Source organism: Chinchilla lanigera, unplaced genomic scaffold (genome assembly GCF_000276665.1).
Source record: "Chinchilla lanigera isolate Chin_1 unplaced genomic scaffold, ChiLan1.0 scaffold00023, whole genome shotgun sequence".
NCBI classification, from domain to species: domain Eukaryota; kingdom Metazoa; phylum Chordata; class Mammalia; order Rodentia; family Chinchillidae; genus Chinchilla; species Chinchilla lanigera.
In genome coordinates this window covers 16,231,271-16,249,132 of record NW_004955424.1, presented here as the reverse complement: position 1 = coordinate 16,249,132, position 17,862 = coordinate 16,231,271, and the positions used below count along the sequence as shown (strand labels likewise).

The 17,862-nt window shown below is 43.7% G+C and overlaps 1 protein-coding gene across 1 annotated transcript in view; it reads left to right on the top strand.

Moving 5' to 3' along the window:
* The first annotated feature begins 7,651 nt into the window (after window positions 1–7,651).
* Arhgap25 (Rho GTPase activating protein 25) overlaps window positions 7,652–17,862 on the top strand; it is a 75,197-nt gene continuing 64,986 nt past the window's right edge. Inside the window, exon 1 of the mRNA XM_005385658.2 lies at window positions 7,652–8,086. Coding sequence (XP_005385715.1) covers window positions 8,026–8,086 — 61 coding nt within the window. The 5' untranslated portion in view covers window positions 7,652–8,025. The remainder of the gene's footprint in view (window positions 8,087–17,862) is intronic.

Sequence of the window (17,862 nt, the reverse complement as noted above, 5' to 3'; positions counted from 1 at the left end):
TTCTCAAGCAATGACCTGTAATTTCCTTTGATTCCTTTCCTTCCCTCACACCCCTCATCCAATCCATGAGTAGAGCTGACAGAATGGATTTAAACTAAACCTTGACTCTAAGCACTTCTTGTTACCTTCCATCTCAGCTTTTACTGGTCCACAAGGTATTTCCTTTTGAAAACTTAGGAGACCATCACCCCATGGCTTCAGGGGTGGGTAGTCTCTGTGCAGAGAATTTCCTTATGGCTGGGTGTGTCTCCTCTCTTAGGCTCTGGGCTGGTGCCTGGTATCTTAGCTGGATTTCAGCCCTGTCAAATCACAAGGGTCATGCTTTGTGCAATGTGTCAACAACATAAGCATGTGCAGTGTGCCGCCTGGTCCCGACTCACCATTCTCATTCACCTGAACAGGAGCATCAACCTGACGACCTTCTCCATCTGGCCTTGCCTTCTCCATCCTTCACTCTATTCTCTACATGGAAGCCACAGCGAGCTTTAAAAGCTTGAATCAAATCAAATCCCTCCTCTGCTATAAACTTCACTCCAAGTAAAAGCCGAGTTCCAACCAGATCCTACAAAGCCCCATACAACTGGTGTCCTGTTTCCTCCATGACCCTGTCTCCAAAAACCTTCCCTGACTCTGCTCTGCTCAGACACACAGGCTCCCCGATGTTGCTTGAACATGCCCCTTGGTGCCACAATGGCAGAGCTTGGGGCTCTCACACTTACCTTCCCCTCTGCTGGGAGATTCTCCCACATGTGTTTGCCCAACTTGTTTTCAGTTTCCCCAGTTCCTCCCTCAGATATCACCTACTTCGTGAAGGCTTAGTTGTCCAGTTGGTTAGAACTTCTCACCTGATCCCTGTTAGCCTGACAGCTCTTCCCCCTCCCTCCCACAGCACCACTTCTCTGCATCACACAGCACCACCTCACAGATAGTACTTATTTAATTTGTTGCCTGTGTCTTCTCACTAGAATAAGCTCTGTGAGGTGAGGGTTTTTGTCTGCCTCATTGTTGCCTGTGTTCACAGCCCTGGAGCAGGGCTTCCGGAGCAGGGCCTCTTACATCGAAATTAATAATTCACTAGACAGATACTTGTTACATGAATGAGTAGCAAGAGGCAGAAGGGGACCTACTGTAAAATTTGAATTTATTTGCCAATCAAAAGCTATTTAATGTTAACAATTTATAAGGCTTGACCTATGATAATATAATGCATAGTAATGACCAAAAGGAGAAGTTATGTGAGGGAGCCTAATGTATGGTGAATGCTCCCATTTGACAAGATTGGGCATGTTCAGAGTGGTATGGCCGTAGACCATGTTCCCATTTGAAAACATCAGGTTCTACTTACAATTCTTAATGACCACATTTCTCATATAAATAGACATTTCCTCCCTAACCTTGGGATCCATAGAGCAATCTTCTCGGGACACCCTCTGTGGCAACCACGCCAACCTCGGCTTCCAGTACTCCAGATATAATAGTTTTTCTTGGCTAGGGGATAAGTAGACAAAATAAAAGTTCATGGTTAACTGTGACCATAACATCAGCTCCAGTGCCGGGACCTTTGACAGAGGTGAGGTCACTGATGAGACGGGACCTCTCCCATCACTGCTCGGGGCTGGGAGGAACACGGCTGGGTGGTCTGAGCCAAGGAGTCAGTACCTGGTACACTGCATTCACACTACGTTCAGAGGACAGAAATTTCCTTCTCTTCTAGATTGTGTTTTTGTGGGTTTTTTTTTTTTTTCCTGGTAGGTGAGGGGAGAACAAAACCTAGAACGTATACATTCTACATTCATATAATGATACAGTATAGAATATTTAAATCCAAATGAAAGACATCTTTACTTCTGGTGCATCCAAATGCCAAATGCCAGGTGTGGCTGCTGGCTGAGTGTCACCATAACATGGGGCCACATTCAAATACCCTCCAGAGCCAGATGGGATATATAAGCCAGTGAAATGCCTGGCTCACATCCATAAAGAATTGTGTTTCATCCCAACATGCTTGACATCAAGGTACCTCCCCTGTCCTTTTACACGAGATGTGGATGCAAAGTAGTAATCTCTTCTTCTTGCATCTATTGTAAGGAAAACAGTGATACAAGTGTGACAACAATGACACCTGGCACGGCCTCCCAAGAGTGTAAGGGTTTTGGTCAACTTAGTGCACTTGACCCCTGTCTGAGTGGGTCTGCCTCTGCTGTTTTGATTATCAGATGGACTGTTGGGGTATTTACATCTATGCATTCAAATAACCCTTGTTTTACTTAATATGGGCCCTAAAGCACAAGAGTAACAGTGCTGGCAACTTCACCACGGTGTATTTTTATAATGGTCCTCTTTTATTATTGTTGTTAATATCTTACCATGCCTAATTTGTAAATTAACCTTTATAATGGGTATGTATTATAGGAATAAATATAATTCATACAGGGTTTGGTATGATCCAAAATTTTAGGTGCTCACTGGAGATCCTGGAACATATTTCCACGGATAAGGGGGGTCCATTGTACATACTGCATGACAACAGCAATTTTAATTTTCTTTCTATCTCTTTAAAACTTTGACATAGGCCCCGGAGGCAGCAGGCCACAGGCGCCCTCCTGGGAGACCACGTGGCCGGGGGGCACGCTGGCCCTTTCGGAACTAGCCCCCGGCCTTGCAGGCGCCCGGAAAGGCAGGCAGCAGGCACCTGGGAAGTGGCGCGGAGACGCGCGGTGGAGAACAGCCGTGCCACAGAGAAGTACTGACACAATAGGCCCGCCTGGAGACGTGCGTGAACCATCCCGACATGGAGAAACCCCTGGGAAAACATGCCACACGGCGGGTCGCTCTTGGCCCTGCCTGTGAGAGCCAGGATGGTCCAGAGTCAGTGGAGGATCATCTGCTGAAAAAGGAGTTGGAGAACACAAGAGTACCAACGCCCGATGACTCAGAGGTTGAGCTGACTGGGGACGCGGGAGCCATTCGGGAGCTGGAAACAAGGAGGACCTTGTGCAATACCTGGGGAGACCCCCTAGAGGCCATTCTTCCCCTAACTGTACAGGCTGCGGTGGAGGAGTGAGTAGAGCTCTGGAGAAGTCTGCACTGAGACTTCATGGACTACATGGGTGCCCAATATTCAGGTTCTGAAGAACCGCTTTCATGGAGAAGGTACATGTCTAGGTTTCCTGCCTGGGACATGTTGCACTGATAGTGCTGAGACTGGCTAGTGGGCTGAGAACTTCATCCACATGTTCCTGCTGCCGTGTTGATGGTTGGGGAGGACACTAAGTGGTTACGAGGTCCCAATGTGCTGGGAAGCTGGAGAGAACACCCCTCTGCTTCCTTAGACAAGAGGCATTGATAAAGCATACTTCCCTGGATCCCAGGTCAGTAGAGGGACAAACTATTCTTAAAGATGAGTTTATTACTCAGTCAGCCCCAGATAGTAGAAAAAAGCTACAAAAATGGCTTTTGCCCCAGATAGCTCACTTGAGATGTTAGTAAGAATTGCCTCCTCAGTATTTTATAGCCATGACAAGGAGGAGGCCAAGGAGAGAAAACAAAGAGATCAAGAAAAAACAGCTGCCTTTGTTGCAGCACTAAGAGAAACAGACCTTAAGTCTGATTCTTGGGGCCCCAAGAAGAACTCGTTGTCGTCGACTACATTCATGTGCTACCCCTGTCAAAAGCCAGGCCACCTCAAGAGGGACTGCCCTAAGAAGCCCCCTGGGCCATGTCCTGATTGTAAAGGTGACCACTAGAGGTCACTTCTGAAGTGAAGGCCCCAGAGCTCAGACCCCTCCTACCAGCTGGTCCAACAGGAATGAAGGGGCCCAGGGCATACTCTGCCCTCTCCCTCTGGCCAGACCGTTATGTCCAAGGAGGAGCCCCGTGTAATCATGACTATAGAGGAAAAAGTAAGCAGCCTATTGCTGGACACTGGTGCTAGTTTCTCAGTTCTTCTTTTCAATCCTGGCCTTCCTTCCAGCCATCACACCTCAGTGAAAGGAGTCACTGATGAGGAGGTAATCTGCTATATTTCACAACGCTTAGGCTGTAACTACTTGTTAGATATTTCTTGCATATCTTTGTTTTCCTGAGAAACCACTTTGAAGATACCAACATGTATTACAGCAGCCACTGATAATTTCCTACCAATCTGTCCATAACTCTGTAATGTTTGTATTGTTCCTATGCTATATCGTAAATGGATGTATGTTTATTACTATGTGTTTCCAACAACAACCACTGAGAATAGTCAATAAAACTTGCCCTCATGGCCGCCTAAGTCCCCAAGTGCTGCATTCCCCAAATTGAGCCTATTCTCTTCTCCAAGGGGCACCTCAGCTCTCAAGCCCTCATTTTCAACTCTTCCATCTCTAGGACTGGAATCTCTACTCCTAGGGTGACTGCAGTCAGGAGTATGGTGTCTTTTTTTTAATCTCATGATAATTTCCTTGGGGCTGTCATTCTATCACTCAGATGGCTCCTGTGTGTTGTTCTTTCCTGGACACTAGGTTAACCTGAGGCCCTCACTCCCTCCCACTTGGACATCTACAGGCTACTTCTCCTGCTCTGCTGAAAACTCCCCAGGGCTTACCTCTCCTTTGCCCCAGGAAATTCAAGATTTTTTTACCAGGACTACTTGGATCTACATGAAGTGGATCCAACCACCCCAACCTGTCTACCCAGTTTCCCTCTACTCACTCATTCATCCTTCTCAGGAATCCTTTCTTGCCTCCATGCCTCATGCATATTGCTTGCTTTGTCGTGAATCCTTTTTTCCAATCCTCTTATCCTCTTAATTCATCCATCAAACCTTACTTTAAAAGATCTTTCCTCCAGGAAGCCCTTGTCCTTCTCTGTGTCCCAACTAGGCCCCTCCTGTATAAATGCGCCCCTCAGTATAGTCCTTCTCATGTGATATTGAATTACTCATTTAATTGAACCATTGAATTGCTGGTTCTTTTTCCTCAATAGCCTGTTAGCTACATGTGGGAATGGGGAGGAAGGGCAGGGGAGTGAAGAAAGGTGGCAGAAACCACGTCTGTTTATTTATGAACTTTCCCCCAGTGTCCAGCACATGTTTAGTCCTTAAAAAATGGTTAACATTAATAAGCAAATAGATGAATTTTTATTTTTGTTATTACAAATGGTAGGTTTTTCATTCTTGGTTTTATGAAGGTCAGGGAGGTGGAGCAGCAGTAGAACAAACTGGGCTTTTATCCTTATTTGGGGAGCTGACCGTCAGAAAGCTCTGTGAGAAGAAGGCTGCTATGCCAGGCCTTTCCAGAACTGCTTTCTGTTTGCCTGTCTCTGTGTGTAACCAACTTCCCCCATAGGTCACAAGTTTTTCCAAGACTCACAGGGACCCATCCTAAAGAGTAAAGGAAGTTCCCTGTGTGTTGTTAAATGCCACCTTCAGAGTATTTTCGGAGTTCCTAGGTTAAAGATCCCAGGACTGAAACTGTGACTGGTATCAAGTTCCCTATGGAGATGTTACTGTCTGGGGTTCAGGACAGCTGCTCCCCTCAGTGAGGACAGGATAAAGAACAGTATTGTTGGGTCAGGAAAACAATAAAGCAAGAGTGGAGGCTCCAAAGTCCCCAGGAGACTGGGTCAAAGTCAGAGGAATCCTGCACTGCTTGGAAGCCAGAGCACAGCTGTCTAAGCTGGGTTGGAGTGATGGGTTGAATCCTTGATCAGTAAACACTCCTGTCCCTTCTTCCCCTCCTGCTTAACACTGTGGGCACTTCCTGCCTCTGGGTTTTTGGGCTTGGACATGTGACCTGTTCTGGCCAATGGAATGTAAGCAGACAAGATGAGAGCAGAAGCTCTGCTTATGCACCTTTCATTTCTAAAGAAAATACGCTGTAGGTCTCCACTGCTCCTTTGGCCTAGTACCTGAATATAAGCCTCGGGCAGGTTTAGTTTGAGATGGCTATTGGAGATCTCTGCAGAGATGCTTGTGATTTGCAGTTCAGAGGGTGGTTTGAACTGGACATATACACTGGAATCATTGTAGACACGTGACAGTTAAAATTTTGAGACAGGTGAGTTCACCAAGGTGTAAGGAGGGATGAGAAAGAGCGCCATTGACTGAGGCTCGGTTTTGTCCAATTTAGAGCACAGAGCAGTATGAAGGGTTTAGCAAGGAACTAGAAACAGAGCAGCCAGAAAGACAGGCAGACAGCTGGCTAATCATAGACCCTGAAAACCAGATGGAGAGAGGGCTCAGAGCCAGAGAATGTGGTCAAATGTGCCCAACACTGATAAGGCAGTGATATGAGGAGAACTGACTTGTGGGTTCAGTGGCAGAAAAGTCTTTGGCGCCCTTGATGAGAAGATATTCTGTGGATTCATAAGGACAAAAACTCCCATAGAAGGGATTCAGGGGAGAATACAAGGACAGACTTTTGCAAGTATGCCCAATTCTTACCAAAGTTTTGCTAAGAAATGAGGGAGAAAAGTGGGGCCACAGAGAGAAGTAGCATGAAGAGATTTTGAAATGGATGGGATAAAAAATAAGCTGAATACTGCTAGGGAAGGTGCAGCAGAGAGAAGAAAGTATGATGCACAGCCGTGAGAGAGTGATGCGAGCTTGCTTGTAGCAGCTATGGGTTTGCTTGCTGATAGGTGGGCAGATGCAGTGGAGGAGCTGCAGACATTTTCTCCAGTTGCATCAGTTTTCTTAATGAAACAGGAAGCTGAGTTATTAACAGAGTGTGAGAAAGTGGGAGGTGAAGAAAAAAGTATGACAGAGCTGTCCAGGAGAATTGTAAAATGAATGGGCCAAAGATAGATTGCTTAAGTGTAGGCAGGCAGTGATTGTTCTCAGCACTTTTACCTACTATCTGATAAAGCCCCACAACATCCCTATAAAGTAGGATCTACTGTCTGCTTCATTTACAGAAGAGGAAATGGAGATACAAGAAATTTGTCTAAGGTCATACAGCAAGAAAATGTTTTGGTTGATGCAGTAAAACATATGAAGGTCTGTCACAGAGCTGAACTGAATAGAATGAAGGTTGAATTAATGTTTAGATACAACTACTACATGCCAAGCTCTATACTAAATACCTTCCCAGTGACTTCTTGCAGCTTTGGTTATTATTGACCCTACTTTTCTGATGAAGACATTGAAGTCCAGAAAGATTCAGCTGCTTGCTCAAAGTTGTGGAGCTGGGAAGTGGACAAAGTGAATCTGCAATTCATGTTAGTCTGATTCTAAAGCCCATGCCTTGTACCCAGTGCCAAAGAACCCTGATGTCACTTGAGTGAGTCTCAAATTACTGAAACTGAGTTATTAGCTAAATGCATCAAAACCCTTCCTATGTCAGGTTGGGATTTCTTGGAAACTTTACCCAGAGCACGCGGAGAGTTGACTGTGTGGTCCTTACAAGGAAGATGTTTGATGCAGGTTAATGTTAGACACTTGATCCTTTGGATGGGGAGAGAAGAACAGAATCAAAGCAGATGGTGAGAGTTTGGGAATTTTCTTTTAATTGCCTACAGCCTTATATCACAAATGCACTCCTTCTAGTTTTACAAGTATTTAAAAAACTAATTTTCTCAAGAAAGCATGCTCATAATGTATCATCTGCACTGAACAGCCACCCACTTCCTCAAATGCAAGGAAGCAGACAGTTAAAAAAAAAGTCGAGAGGCAGCAGTTGTTTATCACAACTTTGCCTCAGTGAGGCCTGAGATTCTTTTGAACAGGAGCCCTGCTTCCCATGACGCAGAGCGAAGTGTCAACTGGGATATTTCTGGTAAAACTGAAAGTAAGAGAAGTGGGGTGCCATCCCGTGGGGGACTGTGAGTGTGGGGCACGGAGAGTTTGGATGCCATCCCTAAGTGACAGATGGGTGGACTTTTCGTCTGAAAGGAGGAGACACCTCAAACCTAAGATCGCGTGTGAAGCAAGCATAAGGCAGGAAAGACAGGCAGAAGCCAAAGGGGAAGATCGAAATTGCAAGAAACACACGGATTGTGACAGACAGGCCGCTTCTCCAGCTACTCACCCAAGTCAGAAGCAAAATGTCTCTGAAGCTGCCCAGGAACTGGGATTTCAACCTGAAAGCAGAGGCCGCGAAAATAGGTACAGTCCGGGTCTGTGTCTTCTCATGGCCTCTGTGGTTCTTATACTTGAGCACCCACCATTTGCATGTTGGTCCGCAGGGAGCACAGATGCTTAAAAATGGATTTAACAACAAATCTGAGTTTGGGAGAAAATTTGCATTCAAATTGCTATATTGACTTAAGTTTGTAAAAGCTGGGAGGGGATTCTTTTTCATCAAGAGATTGCAGTGGAGTGGAGCTCCTTGTTATACAAGATATGAGATACTTTGGATGGTGTTTACTGCTTATCACACAGAAAACTGAGTTTTTCTCTGTCTTGTAGACTCTAGCCATTTCTCTCTGGTTTAGAGAGTCTGAATGGGTTTCAATAGAAGTGTAAAGATTGGAGTGTTTTGAAGTGTGAGTAAACTCAGTGATGTCAAGTTTTCTGAACCCAGGGGTCATGGTGGGGCTAGAAGCAAAAAGTAGATACAGTGGACAAGACAGGAAGAGGAGAAAATGGTGATATAAAGACAATTTTAAAGGAACAGAATGGGAAGGAACTCAGTTGAAAAAGAGATCTGTTTTCAGTTACTTTAAAGGATAATTCAGAGGTATTCTGGCCTCTAATTCATACCCTTTCCTTCTAATAGTTATGGCAGTTCATTAAACTTAATTTATGATTTAAGCATTACCATGATGTTTTTGATGTAGATTTCTTCTGTTATTACACTGATCACAGTAATTTGAGATACAGAAATTAGAACAAAACATATTTGTATGTCTTCCTTGATATTAGCTATTGGTCACTGTTAAGGTATTTGGAAGAGTTCTGCTTGGAGTGTGGGTTAAGTCTGGATCTCCAGTTGTGGTTGGTGTCCTACTAAGGTGAGGGGTCCTCTGAACAGTGACATATGGGGAGTGTTGATGATGTAGGTCTAAGAAATGATTTTAAAGCTGGAGCCATTGTATGCTGAGGTCAGTTCAGATAATAGGTAATGTTCCTACAAGCAAGCACTTTCTCTCCCAATCACTGATACAAATGTGCTTGGCTACTGCTTACTCTGTGTCATAAAAATTCATTTTTAAGATCAACTTCTAACACTGTGTTTCTTTGCAAACATTCCACTTCTCTTTACATAAGATTGTTCTGCTCTTTCGCCCTCTGTGCTTGAGCGGGTATCAGGAACTCACTCTTTTTCAGTTTGAAAATGGGAAACTTGAGAAAATTAATAGATTGTTTCTTTCAAGGATAAAAAAATTACGTTAAATTCTCAAGCCTTGGATTAGAATGGTTGGACTTCACAATTTATTCTAGTGTTTCTTGAAGTGTAGACCCATGGATATCTGTCTCAGAGTCCCCTTAAGAGCTGACCAATAATATCAATTCCTGGCACCACCCTGACCTGTGAAATTAGAGTGTCTGAAAGGAGGTCTGCACTATAACAGGCTCCCACCTGATGGAGCACTGCTGTAGGTGTTGTGGTCTTTGTGTTCCAGCCTCAGAGGATTATCATCCAACTAGCATGGGACCTGGTGCCTTGGCTGGCTGGGAACACAATTGTTATGTGTTTACTGAATACAGTTTGACTACTAAAGATGGTATTACTTAGTACTGCATAATGAAAATATAAAAATGGTGATATGATGGAATATATAGAAACTGTGGTCATTATCCACGCCAACCACCAGTTTGTTTTCCTGAGGTACTAGAATGTGGTCAAATGTGTTTCATGAGTGTCATGTGAATGAGAATCTAGATCCTGAGTTGAGTCCTCAATGGGACGAGTTCCTGACATAGACACAGGACCTTAAGTCCCTAGAATTATGTGTTCAGGTATAACCATAAGGACTGGCTTAACAGTATGTCAAAGACCTATGCTTTTCCCAGCCTGGTGAAGAGTACAGGAAGGCTTCTCAACCTTCACACTGAAGGATAGGTAATTTTTGTCAGGGTGGGGGCTGTCTTGTGCCTTGTAGAATGTTTAGTAGCATGCTTGGCCCTTCCTCTACTGGATGATGGTAGCATCTCCCTACCATTACCCATTACAACAGCCAAAAATGTCTCCAGACACTGCCAACTGTCTTTTGGATGTGGGATGGGGTTAATATCTTCCCCAGTGGAGAACCACTTGAATAGATGAATGATAAACAGATGAAATTATAAGGTCATTTGGGATTGGAACCTACATATCACCTTAGATTCACACTCTAGTTCAAATTTCAGGAGAGTCATATTAATATGTGACTTTAGTATATACTAGTAGCTAAGAAGAATACCAAGATCAGTACTTGCTGGGGAGATAGCCAAACACTGACTTTCTGTGCAGCCCAGGATGGGGCCCTGCTTTTTCTTGGTGAGCTGTGCTTTCATTTTCCCTAAAGCCGGAGTGCTGGAGCCCAGGCTGGATGAAGGCAAGTCTCTGTGGCTGAGGGAAGGGACTCTGCATTGTACTTCCATCCCAGAGAGCTGAAAGGATCTTTCTGGATAACAGATCTTGGTGTGATAATCATATTTTCTGAGTAGCTTCTAGTCCCTGTTGGCTAAAGCTGCCAAAATATCCAGCCAAAATCAAGGGTAAGAACATGCCCTCCTTAGAAAATGAACATTGATACAAACGGGGTGATCCTTCTCAGGTCCACACCTATTTCCTTGCAGAGGTTACATCATTATTCCTTGTTCAAGTAAAAATGTGTGTCCCTATGTTATCACTGACTTATCTTTAGAAAAAATTAAATTCTTTTCACAAGGGACATGCCTACTGCTACCCAGGATGATGGCCTCCTGGGCCCTTGAAGAACAGGAGCTGATGTCATCCCTGGACTTTGGCAGTGGCAGTAGGGGGAAGGGAAGACACAACTTGTTTTCTGCCCATTCATCCACAAATCCCTAAAGGTGGCTGAGGTACAATCTGTGCTTTGTGTTAGGCTGGGAGCCAAGTGCACTGGGAATGACAGAGGTAACCCCAGTGGCTTTGGGTGCTCATGTCTCTGAAAATGTATCTAATCCATAGCTATAAGTAGCTTACAGGAGGGGTGCTGTTGCATCTACCTGTCTTACATACACAGTTTATGAAGCATCTTCACAGAATGTCCAATGGGAAAGCACTATGGAGGTTCCAAAATGAGTAAGGAATGTTCACTATAAGGGTGTTGGGAAAATTCTAAGACTAGTGGAGAAGAATAAATTGATGATGATGATGATGATGTGCGACAGTTCACACACAAGCTGTTTGAATGAGGTAGCGCTGCAGTTGGCTAATCAATTAAGTTGAGATCAAGACATGCAGAATAGTGAAGAATGAAAGTGAAGCCCCAGCTGTGGTCACAGCAGTGGAGACTAAAGGGGACCCAGGGAGAACTGGGGAGGAGCAGAGGAGAACCACAGCCCGGTACAGGCCGTTCTGAGGGGTTTCCCCCCAGAAGAGAGCACGGGAATTTTGCAGAATCCCCGAAAGAAAGTGAGATCTGAAAGTTACAAAGGGAGAAAATAACTTGTCCTGTCTTAGGCTTTATTTTTTTTTGAAAGTGTCATTATCACCATTTTTATCTTTGAAAGCATTTAAAGAAACTAAAATTACTTTACAAAGAAAATTGCACCCATAGTGTTGGCAACCAAAAGTTTAGATCTTGCTCGTCGTGTCTACAGAGGTCACAGGTGAGAGGAGCACAGACAGGGAAACAATTACAAGGCGGTGAGAGAAGTCTTGTGATGAGAACAGGTGCAGGAGCCCCGGGGGATGGTGAGCAGAAAGTCTGGTCCCATCCCCCCTCATTCCCTTTCCTTAAGATAGCAACGTGTGTATTCTTCAGTGAGTCTCAGACCGCCTGTCATTTCCACACTGATTTTCCTGTGCATCGTCCACTTCACGAGAGAAGCAAAACCCTTTGTATTTTGTATACTTCCACCTTGTGGAGGAATTAAACTGAGAGGTCCTTTGATCTGGCTCTCGTCACTTACACACTCGTCTCTTGCTACCCTGTCCACAAGAACCCCACACTTGAGCACGTCAGCCACTGGAGCCCTCTGCTCACCCCAGGCTCCATTACCGCCACCCATTTCCTACCTGTGCATTGGTCACAGCGTAGACCTCGGGTCCGCTCGGAGTCCCTAAGTCTGCTAATCAATAGCAAGTACAATGACTCTTTCTCCACACATTTAAACAGGGAAGTTCACAGTTCTGAAGACTATGGCCTTCTTTAAAATCGAGAACCCTCAATGCTTCTGAGTTTGCATGACATGAGTCAACCCTGCTAACTTACCATTTTTTTATCAGAAAGATTTCTTGCTTGCTTGCTTGCTTGCTTGCTTGCTTGCTTTTTTGGGTACAGGGAATCAAACTCAGGATCTTGCACTTGCCAAGCAGGAGCCCTGCCACTGAGCTACTTCCCCAGCCCCTAAAAGGATTTGTTCTTAAGAAAATATGTAACACCAAAAATCTCGACCCTCATGGGAAAGAATACCATGGAATTTCCTGCACAAAAAAGTGATATCAACAGAGGATTGCCTAAGAGCTGAATCATCCTTTGACTATTCTTGATAGGAGTGGAGAAGGCCATGAGGCATGTGATATAGAAAAGCATGTATAAGCTTGGCCCCTACTGCTAATCAATAGTTAATCTGGGGCAAGTAGATTGATCTCTATGAAGAAGATGAATAACACATATACTGAAAGGAAGAAAATACTTCACATACGTAACATTGGTTAGATGTTCTACAAACACCTGTCTTTTTTCTTTATAGATGGTTTTACTGCCAGCCTCATACCAGACTGGTGGCCATGCTTGCATTTTATTATCTTGGTTCCCTCACAGAATAGGGCTCATTGAGTTCTGCTTTAATGTTACTCCCTCAGGTTTTTATCTTTACTGTAGGTAATGATTTCATGAAAGTTGTTCCTATGTGTTAGAAAAATGAAAATGAGGACTGAACCGTGCCAGTAGCTCACATGGATGACTGTATGTGGGAAAGTTATTTGAGAATTCAGTGCCCGGAAATAACTTTGCTTTCTTGAAGGACTGATATACTTCCTCTTCCTCATAAGATGCTGCAATGTACAGTTTTTCCTCTGTTTTGGCTTCCAGGTACTTGAGTTAAATTGGAAGTTTGGTCATAACAACATCAACCCATTTGATTACTATCCTCCTGTTCTTTATTTCCTGTTCTATATTTCTCAATATACCTACATGCAACTCCTCAGATATCCTGTGGATATATGTCATACTTCTTAGTGGCAACTTAACGTTACAATTTTCCCAAGAATAGTTTAAAGGACATCAACATCTGAGGGCCATTTCTTTGAGTGCATAAATTAAAACATGATTGTATGAGCATTCATGTTTTTTTATCTCTGGAGTTACCTTAAATTATAGTCTCTTTGGTACATTTAAGCCATTATTCATAAAATATTCATTATTCATCTCTGCGTGACATCTCTCCACTAAAGGTAAAGCTTCCAATTTACCTTTAGAAGAGCATTCACTCAGCTCTGTCTCTCATGCCGAGGTCACTCCCTTACCTACATCTTCACCTTCCTAAACAAAGTGTCTCTCCTCTTCATTACGTAACTCCATTATATCACACAGTCTCTGCCATCAGAGCTGTGACTGATTCAGGCCACAGAAGCCACATTCTCGCTTCTCCTCCCCACACTCAGCATCCAGCTGTGAATGTGCACAGCCACATCTCAGCTCTAGAGGAGGCTGGGATTTTGCCCTCTGGCAGCTGAACCATTTCTGTGCTTCCTAGTTGGTGTGGAGATTCAAAGTGAAAGAGGAAGCATGACAGTAGAGGGTTCCTGAGTTTGGCACAGAATACTTTCCAGTATTTTAAAATCATTTTGCAATATTCGCAAAAGAATTTTCTGACAAAGCCAGCCCCGCTACACTGAAATAAGTCCGTTATAGGATAACGTTTAGGAAGCTGACTTTGAAGTCAGATGGCCTAAACCTGAACCTCAGGATCACTAATTAATAGCTACTGACCTTGGTCTTCACATCCTTTGACTGTAAGATATGCAGAGTCATAGTGGTACCCTGTACAGTTATTGTGAGAATCAAAGGAGCTGATGTAGGTAAAACCCTTAGCGTAATAGCTGGCCTGTGGTGGGTGCTTCATAAATGCTGTCGGTGTCATCGCCACCCAGAGCATTACTAAAATGTAGGTCTGATACCAACCCCTTGCAATCAAGTCATTGACGAAAGTCGGCAAATAGCACTGCCAGGGTTTTGTTTGTGTTGGTCAAGTTGAGTTCTTGCTTTTCTTTAGATACATGGTCATTACAACATCTGTTGATCTACTTTCCTGCCCAACCTCGGTCCCTGGCCCACATTAAACATGCTGGTTTAGAGCTGACTGGTCATATTTTGTTTCTTACTTTTTACAGCTCTAATTGCCATATGTTCAGTTTTTCCTAAGTTTAAGTGAGTTTTACAACTGTGCTTGCATATCTGTCCTTGTTTTTCTCTTTTTGTTTTGTTGTGCTTGTTTTTTCCAGTTCTTTCCTCAACCAGTAAAATGTCTGAGGTGGGATTTTCAAGGAAGAACACGTAATTTGGTAATTTTCTGCCAAATGCCTACTACAGAAACTGCCGTTGCTGTCTTCGTGCTGTTGTGACAGGAGCAGTTTCTCAAACTTGCCTTGGGTAGGAAAGAGAGACCGGGCTGTGCACTATGCAGAAGACCCTTCTCCATGACTGAGGGGCCACTTCCTCCACGGTGCCCACCATCTCCTACTGTCATGGATACCTCTGGCCACTGAAGTGGGGTTGAAAGTTGTTAGTTTGGGCCTCAGTGGGGCTCCATGTATACCTGTGAGACCACTTACATTTACGTTACAGCAGTGCTGGAGTAGCTTCTCTCCATTTGCTTTAACAGTCCTGCACCTGGCCTACACTATGCATTTTCAGAGCTCCGTTGTTGTATATAATTGTGAGGGAACAACAGGATCTTTGAAATGAGACTCTCATCTTTTTTGTTCACAATTTTGCTATTCCTACCCGAAGGTTCTTATGAGTATGTTCTTTCAGTGGAACTATTGCTAGGTTTTATTCCATACAACTGATCATTTAGAACCCAGAAATGGGCTTTGTTAGTAGGTAAGCATCTTATCTTGCATGCAACCCAGAGTTAGGTTGAATATGGATGCGTAACGGTTACCTCAGTTCATTCTCAGCCGAAGTCCTCTGTTTCATACAGAGATCCATATGTTTTGTCTTCACTTGGTGCTGATCTTCTCCCTCTGAGCATTCTCAGTTCTCTGTTCCAGATAGGATGACCAGGTGTCTCAATTTGCCTGGGACTCAAGGAGTTCAAGGACAAAGGATTCTCAATGCAAAGGCCAGAAAAGTCACCCACAAATCAGCTATCTATACCAAAGAAAACAGGGCACTTAAAGAAAACAAATGCCTTGATTTTGACAAGTACAATGTGTATTTCCTAAACTGAATTTTCCGTAAGGCCTCATCATTTTGTATAAAAATGGATTTGGGGGAAACGCATTAGTACCCATGTTCAGAAGTCCTTCCAATTCCCTTTTTCATTCTGCTTGAAAGTGTCATGCTAGCTTCCTCCATCTGTTCTGAAGAGCTTTTTCTTCTGTTCTCACACTGGAAGCCACATCTGTTAGTATACTTCAGGGTTCTTCTTTCCAAAATCACATAAAAATTCTTGCCTTCATGGATCTTACATCTGGTTCCTTTGTCTTTCGTGATACTTTCTGTGGTTTATTTTCCAACTCTGCCTCTTCTCCCATCACCACGGGAGTCCTCCATCTCCCGGAAGACTAACTGAGTTGCCCAAGGAGGATCAGTCCCTCTTTCTGTGAAGTTGCACCACTTTACTCATTTTTCTTCTATTTTGACTGAAGTGGACACCTGTATGTGCTGGGCATTGTGCCAAGCCCACGCTCAAAACAGGAAAAAGGATTAAGATTCTGACACTATCATGATCATGATGGTGGAAAAGCTGACCCACGTTTGCTCTGTAACCAAAGCTCTCCTTGCCTTCTGTGAGGAGTAGCTCCTCGGTATCTACAAAGAAATACACTTTTAGGTGTTACAAATCCAGGTTTTGCTTCCAAACAACACCAAAACCCAAAACACGAATGAAATTTTTATTTGCAGATTGTTGTTCTTGTTTACTGCCAGTAGAGAGCGCTCGCAGACAGTGCACTACTGTAGTTGCATTTCTACCAGTAATCTTGCTCCGTTTACATTATTTCCCAGAAAGCCTCGAATTTAACCAGCTCTCTGGTCACTATGAAGTTATCCCTATACCTTATCCTTCTGTGGCTTGGAATGTCCAGCATTATAAGGAAAGCAATTCAAAATCCATAATTCCCTTCACAGTTAAAAAGTTAGTTTCTAGATAAGTGTTTCTTGAAAGAGAAAAAATTCTTGACTTAAATAATCCAGACTTGACTATAGGGAGTGCAGATGAGGGTTTCATTAAGAACTGCCTTTTATCACCTCCTTGTCTTGGAGTAAGTCGATTTTAATGTCTGTGTCTCGGTTTCCTCATCTGCAAAATGGGGTAAGTAGCTCTGCCTACTTAATGGAGTTGTTACATAATACTTCTTCCAACCAGCTCAGTGGTGCACAGTCATAAGTAAACCATGTCATCCTCTGTAAGTGTACAGTCTCTGAAATCTCACTTTTGGTGTTCCCACTCTGTGACCACCACATCACATGCACACAGTTCACCCACTGCAGCAATTTCCTGGCATCGTCTCAACGAGCCACTATGCCAGTGGTTGTACCATTTTCCCACTATGGACTGATTTCCCATTACATCCTCCTTACCATAGATTCCTAACTCTAGCATTAAAGCCACTGCAGAACAAATTACTTTAGATCTATGGGCCTTCTCTCCTCATCATGACCTCCTGGAAGACCCCTAACCTTGTTTAACTGTAATGACCTACCTCCTCAGTATATCTTGGCAGTTGAATATTACTGGAGGAAAACAGCTCACTGAGCTTCCTACATTTGCTTTAAAATTTGTTACGTATCATTTTAAGTGGGCATTCAACAGAGTCAAACTACTACACATATGGTCTTCACGCTGCTGTAACAGAATACCCAGTGTATAAATTACACTGGGTAATTTATAAAAGCAGAAACTTCTTTCTCATAGTGCTGGAGGCTGGAAAGTCCAAGATCAAGGTGTTAGGGTGTTTTTGTCGGGTGAAAACCTATTCCTTATAGATGGCACTGTCATGGTAGAAGGGATGGAAGGGTGAAAGAAGAGGAATGCTGTGAACTCACAGGTAAAAGAACAGAAGAGAACTGACTCCCTCACCCTTCTTATAAGGCCCTAGTCCCACTCATCAGGCAAGGGATTCAGGAGGGCTCACGAGGCGGAGAGCCACATGACCTTAGTCCCTTCTCAAAGACCATGCTGCTTGCTGCTAGTTTCAACATGAATTTTGAAAGCAATACTATCACTCAAAAAGTAATACATAATAAATGTGTTTCCTTTTCTCCAAAGCTCTTAGGTCCAGTATTTTTGCTTCTGAAGACCTTAACACTTCCTCCTCCTGCTATCACTCTCATTTTTATATCATGAAGAAAAGTATTTGCTGCTGAGTGAGAATTACCACATTTTCTTACCACCAAGGGCTTCATCTATGCGCTTCTTCACCTCTAGTTCCACCCTTAGAAAAGAACAACAGGGACTCCTGTCCGGATACCTGTATTTTATATCTTCCTCTGGTCTTGTTCTAGTTGCTCTCCTTTTTATGGTTTAGAAATCTGTCTGAGGGAGCATCCTCACCTAAACTCTGTGCCATTTCAGCCTCTTGGATCACCAGGGTC